This window comes from Lygodium microphyllum, chromosome 14, assembly GCF_053477565.2.
Source record: "Lygodium microphyllum isolate KBCC chromosome 14, Lygodium_microphyllum_v1.1.10, whole genome shotgun sequence".
Lineage (NCBI taxonomy): Eukaryota > Viridiplantae > Streptophyta > Polypodiopsida > Schizaeales > Lygodiaceae > Lygodium > Lygodium microphyllum.
The window spans coordinates 86166281-86175226 of NC_141148.1; the positions used below are offsets into that span (position 1 = coordinate 86166281).

The 8946-nt window shown below is 41.2% G+C and overlaps 1 protein-coding gene across 3 annotated transcripts; it reads left to right on the top strand.

The window, feature by feature from the left end:
* Positions 1-3989: 3989 nt before the first annotated feature.
* Positions 3990-6969, top strand: LOC148025803 (CBS domain-containing protein CBSX5-like). 3 transcript variants are annotated; one of them, XR_015693148.1, is made up of 4 exons: positions 3990-4585; positions 4824-5764; positions 6694-6755; positions 6843-6969. XR_015693148.1 is itself a non-coding variant. In XM_087693044.1 (3 exons), the coding sequence occupies exons 1-2, from the start codon at positions 4149-4151 to the stop codon at positions 5743-5745; spliced, it is 1359 nt and encodes a 452-aa protein (XP_087549170.1). In that variant the 5' UTR covers positions 3990-4148; the 3' UTR covers positions 5746-5764; positions 6122-6969. The 3 variants fall into 3 exon arrangements, 2 of the variants coding, with proteins under 2 accessions (XP_087549170.1, XP_087549171.1); XM_087693044.1 differs by having other exon boundaries at positions 6122-6969; XM_087693045.1 differs by having other exon boundaries at positions 6694-6969.
* The last annotated feature ends 1977 nt before the right edge of the window (positions 6970-8946 follow it).

The following is an 8946-nucleotide window of genomic DNA, read 5'->3' on the forward strand; positions in this document are numbered from 1 at the left end:
CTTCTATAAGCCACTTTCTCCTTTTTCTTTACTTTATCTCCTTCTTCTAAATGTGGATTTCTATTCTTTTCATAGTTGCATGAATGTTGTAAGATGTTGTAGTGTAGGACGATCTTCATATTTTCTTTTTCTATATCTCCAAGATTGTATTACAATGTTGGCAAGGCTACTAATGGTACATCAAAGATGATGGAATGGAAGATTTTGCATGATCCTATACTTCAAAGTCATCTTCTCCTTCGCCTTGTCCACACCCAAATGGCACCCGCTGCTCATGCTATTCCAACCTACTTCTACCTTCCTATCACTCTACTATTTCTACTAACTCCTAATTATTCCTTTTTTGCTACTACTAATGATTACATGCTAAATCAGGTAGAAACAAAGCTTCCTCCTCCTCCTTTTTTATCTTCCTTTTTGGTGGTGTTGGCCGTGTATGATGCTAGCCAAGACTTACGGATTGCAATGACCAAGACTTAATAGAAAAGAGTGCATATTTACTAGGTTTGGCAAATGTTATAGATGCAATACTATGGTAGTGGGAGGATGATGTCAATATGACCTAGTTTGCTTATCTTGCTGCTGCTACTCTTCAAGCCTTACTATGGATATCTTGCTACACTCAGAATTGGCATAGACAACATCTTCTATGGATGAGGATAAGGCTCCACTATCTATTATTCTTCATATTGAAGTTTTGGCCACAAGCCCTCCTCTTCAAAGTTTGTCTCTTCAAAGTCTGACAATAGGTGCTCATAGGCTCCACTATCTACTATTCTTCATACTGAAGTTTTGGCCAAGCCTCCTCTTCAAAGTCTAACAATAGGTGCTCATAGGCTACTTGTAGCTTGTTATCAATGTGATGAATGAACTTCAACTAGCAATACAAGATTGTTTGTAGTAGCAGCAACACAACAACTTTCCAAAAGATACACTATCCTACTGTCATAAGAAGACAAGAAGAACATAATGAACAAGAACTCTTCTCTCTCCTCAACTTCCTCTTCCCAAGAACCCCAAGACTCTAACTTCCTCCAATATGCATGAAATTATATGCCTCTTCACATGTTAGGCTAATGTGAATATATCTTTAGGCCTTCTAAAGGTACATTCATATGCTAAACATAAAGTAAAATATATGTAGTGCATTTAAAGTGTTAACAATAGTGGCAAGAGAGAGGTATCAAAGCAACAACGATAGTATCAATGAGAAACTAGGAATCTATCACCAACTACTTTTACAAACAAACTCAAAAAGCCAAGGGCATATAAAAAACTACACTATAGCAAACATGTAGCACAGCCCTTGAGATTTGTAGCCTGGTTGTTTAGACCGTACAAGAATTAAGCAATCCAAGTCTCTTGGATCTATACATGTTGGAGTTGTAGATGCTTGAATGTAATAGGCTACATGTGATTACTTAGATACATCTAGCTAGACGATTAAAAAATATTTTGAGACAGGAAAAGTTCATAATTGATAGTTGGTGCTCTACTTTTTACTGGATTGTCACAAGAAACATAAACATAATATCATTTTCCTTCCCTTGTGTTGCATTTGCTAGATTGCAGTTGGGAATTGGAGAGAGAGAGAGAGAGAGAGAGAGAGAGAGAGAGAGAGAGAGAGAGAGAGAGAGAGAGAGAGAGAGAGAGAGAGAGAGAGAGAGAGAGAGAGAGAGAGAGAGATGGGACAAGGATGAATAAGAATTGGAGAAAGAGAAAGTTGGGGGGAGAGAAAGAGAGAAACATAGGTGGTAGAGGAGGAGGAGGTGGTGGTGGTAGTGGTTGTAGCAAAAGGTGCATATATATGTGGAATATGTAGAATAAAAATAGGGGGTTGCTAAAAAAAGCTCACTCCTCGCCCTTCCCTTGGTAAGGGAGCTTCTTGTGCTTAACGCTTTTATTTAGTGTCCTACTACTAAAATGAACTAAGTATGTATTTTGTACATGTGTAGTATACACACATTACAAGGGGACAATGTTTTTGCTGTCTTGCTTATTCAATGCATACATGTGATCTAATATCAAGAATGAGCTAGTGGATACAACCTAGTGATCCAATACGTACATGTGATCCGATATCAAGAATTAGCTGGTGGATAGAACGTGGCCTCGTGTATGCCATATAGGTCAACATCTCACAACTAGAAGCCATTTGTATTTTAACATCCCTCCCTTGATATTCCATATCTTGTTGATCCAAAGGTATTCGATTGAGCTGAGTGAATGAATTAGCTATTCTCATGTTTCTCAATGGGATGGCTACTTTGTTTTAGAAAATTTTAACTTGTGGCAGCGACCAAAGCAACTCGACCAAAGTGCTATTTGGAAACCATCCTTTGGCTTGAAGGGATATTCTCTTCCTATTGATATCAAAATCATTCCATTTACTTCCAATCTACTAATTATTCCTAACCACTTTTGCTCGAGAACCTTTGCTTGTGCAAGGTTTTGCTAGCTCACTATCCTTTGCAATGTATGGGCATTCTTTCAAGTAATATCCCCACATCCCATGATTGTAACATGCACCAACAAATTTGCTCTAGTATTTGAGCTCCCCCACATGAGGCACATCAAGACCCATGTATTTTGGCTTGCTTTCTTTCGTGTCCCAAAGAAGGCATATTGTATTTCCATTGGGCTTGCCATAGGTGGTGTGCAAAGAGGTTCACCTAGCCCTTTTGTAATGTATGAGAGAAGAGTCTTGAGGTCTCCCTGAGTATGCAAGCAATTTTGGGATAAATGATGCATTTCTTCAAGAGACCATCATGTCTCCATTGATTGTTGAGGCATGATATAAACTAGATCAACTCTACCTTGTACCAGTATGCTATACATTGTTTATTTTTTTATCAATGCCACTTCAAAAAAGCCCTTGCCTCCATAGTAAATTCGATTGATTGCCCCTTCATTTTTTATAGTAGTAAAAAGCACGAATTCTCATTGGAGCCGTTGATGCAATGAGCAAACAGGCTTGCTAAAGTGTAGATTGTTCAACCAATGGTGGGTGATGAGAGATGGGGTTAGTGTTGCTTAGCATTGAGTTGGCACTCCCTTTTGTGGGAATGGTAGCAGGGCAAGCTCATGGTGACCTTAACCCCCTTCCCTTGAGATGCATGGGCACAACCACAAGGTTAGAATGCCACTCCCCCAATTGACCCTAGGTGCAAATGGTCCTAACTTGACCATCACACAAACCAATACTAAGAATCCCTCTGCACATAAACTATTTCCTCATTAATGCTCGAGCATCTTGATCATTCCCATAATGCTTTAAGGCAGAGTGTGTAAACTTTTCCTCATTAGGCATAGTTGGTTTTCAGAGACATTGTTTCGAAAAGGCCGGTACTGTGCGAGGCCGAGGCCAACGGCCCTTGCGAAGCCCCTCTAATGTGAATGTTATAGTGATGGAGGTCGAGTTGCTAAATGGGGCATAAAATTCCTCCAAAAACCTACAAATCATTTGAAATAATAAAACAATAATAGCTGCCAAAACATACAAATCATTGGAAATAATAAAACAATAATAGCGAGACGATAAATTATCTGAGAATGGCCGATTTAAAATACAGCCCGTCTCTGTTGACCGAATGGCGGAGGTGCAGGGACTTCATTGAGGCGGCAAACGGGAGCGGGGGGGGGGGAATTAATAAATTGGCGGAAAAAGAAAAACCTGCTTAAATTATTAGTTTATTCGCCAAAAAGAGGAGAAAAACCTTGCTAATAGCTATATTATTAGTTTATTCCGAAAAAGAGCAAAGCTATGTTGGAAGCTGCGTTACACGTGATCGAGGCATTGTAAACCATGGTTAAGTACAAATAAATCGGGGCGTGGTAACTATGGTTAAGTGAAGAAACAAAGAGCAGGGTACTTTAGGAAATGCAAGCCTGGTCAGAAAAAGCGGTCTCTCCTCTCTCTCTCTCTCTCTCTCTCTCTCTCGTCTGTCTTGTCTTCTCCTGCTATTTTGTCCTCTCTCTCTTTCTCTCTCTCTTTGCTTTTTGGTGTAGGCCTATAAGTCTCTCTCGTCCTCCTCCTTGCTCTCTATCTCCTTCGGTTCACCCCCCTCTCTTCCCCTCCTTCCCCCTCTGTCTGTCGGGGCTCTCCTCCCCTGCTCCCCTGTCCGTCCCCTGCTCCTCCCTCACCTTGCATGGCCTTTGCCCTCCTCTCAGACGAGGTATCCGACCTCACCCTCGGAAAGCCCACCCTGCTGGCCCTCGACGCCACCGCCTCCGTCCGGGACGCCCTCGTTGCCCTCAAGCTCTCTGCGGATGTCACTGAGATCAGCGTCTGGGACTGCCCTCCTTCCTGCTCCCCCCCTTGCCCTGCACTAGGTGTAGATCTGAAGAGGTCCATCAGCAGTGGTGGCAAGGGCACTGCCGCCCTTGCTGCCGCTGCTGCCCGCCTGCACAACCCTGGCATCGGTGGGGAGTGCCGCTGCATTGGTAAGGTGTGCATGCAGAAGATAATCTGCTATCTTGCCACGGATCGCAGCCTGAACAACCTTGCAAAGGCGCTCGAAGCTCCAGTGACTGCTCTTCTTGGAGAAAAACTACAAACTGTGAAGCTGATTGACCCTGAGGCCAGGTAGAATATGATAAAATGTCTGTTAAAATTTTGAATTTCTGTATGATCTCTGCTTTTCTAGAGAACTGTCTCACGTTGCCTGGAATCTTTACTCAAAGTGCAAGGGCTATCCGTGCCGCTCTGCCCGGCATGTGTATTCTGAATTATATCTATTTGAGGGTTTTTGTTTTCCCGGTGTTTCCTGTCTCATCTGGATTTGAACATGTCTCATCTGATTTTGGCTACGGTTCCTTTTCAGCGTCATTGAGGCTCTGAACCTTATTGTGGATGGTGCCCAGAACCTAGTTGTCCAAGTTGTCGGTTCTTCCCGCAAGTCTGGACGCCATGTCAAGAATGGGGTTGCACAGAAACGCCTATTTCCTCAAGCTTCTGTGGCATCATTTCATGCATCAAAACACAATGGTCGAGAGTACTGCTGGCTGACACAGGAGGATGTGCTGCGCTTCTTGCTAGGACACATCAACGTCTTCTCGCCCCTGCCCATGATGAGCATCCAGGAACTGAATCTCATAAACAAGGATGTCCTGATGGTAGGAGTGGAGGAGGAAGCAATTCTTGCGCTTGACAAAATCAATGCTGCCTGTATGCGCACAGCTGCAGTTGCAGTGGTTGAGAAGATGGACAACAAGAGCAAAGCAGTGAAGCTGGTGGGTGAGATTTCTTGCTCGACCCTTGAATCTTGCAGTGAAGCAGCAGCACTGGCTTTAGCAACACTATCCGTTGGTGAGTTTCTAATGTACACCCAAGGTGAAACACATTCTCTCAGTGAAACAATCTGTGCCAAGCTTCGCAAGAAGCTGGGCTCGGAGCAGCCACTCTCCAAGCTAGGAGATGTGAGCTCCATACTTCAAGAGTTAGAGATGTGGGATGAATCTTCTGATGAGGAGTCTGGTGCTGATAGTCCGACAGGACCGCATGACCTTTCCAGCAGATGGGCTTCTGGGCATGCTCAATTTCGTGGAATGGGGTATGCTGCCAAGAGTCGTAGCGGGCCTATATTTTGCCGTCCTCGAAGCTCATTAATTGCAGTAATCTTACAAGCCCTTGCACATCGGGAGCATTATGTGTGGGTAACTGATGAGGATGGTTCTCTTGTCGGAATAGTCACCTTTTTGAACATTCTTACAGTTATGTTCAATTACCTGAGCTCCTCAGTCTGACAGCTCTATGAGAAGTAAGGTGAGCAATTTTGTTGGTGGGATCCTACATAGAGACACAGGGCAAGAAGTTTGGCTTTTCTTTCTTATTTTTTCCTCTTCTCTCTTACTCAAATTCATGCATGTTGAATAAAGCTTTACTTGCTGTAACGGGACCTCTAGTCCAGATCTGTTTTTGGGTGTGCTGCAGTCGACATAACCATGGCATGATGTCTGCTGGTAGCATACTTTAGCTGGTCTTTGACATTTTTTAATTCATCTGCTCCGTTTGTGGAAGCTATACTCTTCTTGTTATGTATTATATTATCCAAGTGCTATCCTGGACCAGAGGTCCTTTTTTGTGCATTAACTCTGTTTCTTATTCCTCTCATCCCTGCAGATGGTTGTTTACTTAATTGCCGGTTCTACTATTTTGTTTGTAAGTTAAATTCTCTTTCCTCTGGACGTTTTCCTTATTGGGCGCTTTCATCTAGGCTAGTAAGTAGTGTTTGACAGAGATCAGTATATTTTTTACTAGTTGTGCCGTGTGACCATTTGAGAGGATCAAATTAATTAATATCTCATGCAGATACCCTTGTGGGGCTGGTCAGGAGTTCATTGAGTAAGTTTTGTTTTATTTTACACTTTATTTCTTTGCTGCTTCATTTAGCTGTAGTTGTAGGTTGATAGGTCCTAGAATAGTATTGACAGTCTAACATTGAATCAAGTACCTATTTTTGAGAGTTACTCAAAAGAGTACAAAACATACTTGCTTAGTGACTGAGAGCTAAAGGGAGCTGATCTCATGGTAATCACTGATGGCAGATAACTTCATTACAGAGTTAGCCATTTTGCTGTGAGGTTGGATGCTTTTGTGTCCTGTTCAGCCTCATGCAGATTTTTAGGGGACTGTTTGAGCAGTTGACATGCTTAACTATGTATTCATTATTGTGTTTTTTTTTTTGGTTGCAGAATAATGACACATTCAAGATTTTGGTCGCAATCCCTGAGTGTTGGTCATCTAAGAAGAATAGGTTTTTCAACTAGGATCAGTTCTTTTGCCTTCATTTTTCATGGTAGTTCCTATTTTGGGGATTCTCACAGCAGTTGTTCTTGTACAGTGCAGATGTAGAGTACAACCGCAAGAAAATCTGTATTTCTTGAGGAGGATAGAAGCCACAGAGCCTATCACCTCTAGAAGATACATGTAATAGCTGGGCATTTCTGAAATGTGAGTCAATTTGAACATATGGGTTGTGATCGTGATCTTTGTTGTGTACAACACCACATGCTGTGCATGGGAGTAATTCCATTAGGCAAATAGACAGATCAACCCTACGGTCTCATTGTGTACTGTTATTAATGAATTTCTGCCCATATACGCAAGGAACTTAGCTTTGTATCAGTGTCTGGGAAATCCAAACTAGCTCTTGTGCAAGCTACTGCAGTTCCATAGCAGAGTCCTCTTAGGTTGCTTGCCCTTCTCTTGTGCAAGCTGTTTGGTAGGTATTGCCTTGTCCTTTGGTAGGTACCTCTCTGGAGTCTCTATTGGCTCCAGCATCTGCATGTGGAGTAGAAAGGATATGGGGGAATGTGGCTTTCGTTTGAGTTGATGCAAAAGTGCCTAAGTCATGTAGATGTGAAGTCATGTAAATGTGCAAATTTGAAGTGGTTGTGCATTTTGACTCAGGATTGTGATAGAAGTGGTATTGCAAGTTAAGGATCATGCGATGCTGTATGTGTATAGACATGGGGAGTTGTAGATGGTGCAGTTGAGTGCATGTGTGTACTGATTCATTGCATAGGTGAGATACAAGGAGGGAGGTATGTGTTGCATTGTGTGCGCTTATATGATGGGCTTGTTGGCATGCAAGTACACTGGTTTGTAAGACTAGACTTCTATAATGTATATCACTAGATTTCCATGTTTTCATGAGTTATTGGAGAGTAGTTTCACATGTGATGTAGGTTGCTTGTTGAAAAGTATGTTACTGGACACACGCCAGGTTGAAGACAAGATTGAGAATGTGTTGTTAAGGGTAGATGTGGACATGATCAAGGCCCAAGTGACATAAAAACATACAACATAATCAATGGTTCTAATCATATGTTATTCTCAAAAATTGAGATAAATTAAGAAGTATAGGTGGTAAGTATAGGTGATAAATTAAGAAGTATAGGTGGTAAGTCATTTAGGAAATGGTCATTTCTCAATGAATGATCACTAAGTGTATTTTGAAAGGCCAATTTGCTTACAACTTTTCTTTGTATAGAGGTAGAGTGATAATGTTGTACCTTGATTAAGGCCTTGTTGACTTTTTGTTGAATCAATAGTCCTAGTCGTAAGAAACTCCAAAATCACTACAAAAATATAAAATATATATGCCTCACTAATTTAGTTGTAAGAATGAAAGTTATGTATTGATCCTTCTTGTATAACTGATTATCGAGGCTAGTTTAGAAGGTCAAGTTGCTTATGCTACTTACATTGGTAAGCATCCATCATGAAGTGGTATGGAGAGAAGTGATTACAAAATTTGCTTTGAAACATCAGTTATAAACCATAGTGCAATGCATACTAGCATCCACAAGTAGGGGAACAATTGAAGAATGTGTACTAGGACGTTAGGGAAAATGATACCTGAACTATGTGACAAATTGAATGCTTGAAACAATAGCGGACATGGTAACACATAGTTTTGATGGGAAGCATCATTGTGTGTCCATTTAAGAGGGAAAATGATTGAAGGATAATATTTAAATAACTTTGGCTATGTAAGGAGGAGGAATTTGTGATTGGATGGGATGGAAGATAGTACTTAAGCTAACCTCTAGCTTTATAGTAAATTGGATGCTTGAGATAGTAGTAGACTAAAGGTAACTGTATGGGTAGTTTATTTGGCTAGGACAACTTTGCATGCTTTAAATGGGCAGTTTATTTGGCTAGGACAACTTTGCATGCTTTAAAATATGCTACTTTAGGATTCGATCAATTTATTGCTTTATTAATGTAGCACTTGAAGTGGCTTATGATGAATATGCACATTTGTGACTCTGTGTAGTGCACATCTATCCATGTGCGTGCATGCACAATGTCTACAAGCATTGTATTGCCCATAAAGTGTTTGGAGCATGCATGTTTTTATCATGTTTAAGCATCATTCAAAAATCTTCAAGAACATTGACGTGGTTGTAATTGTGGTCTAATAGATATTTATCGTGTTT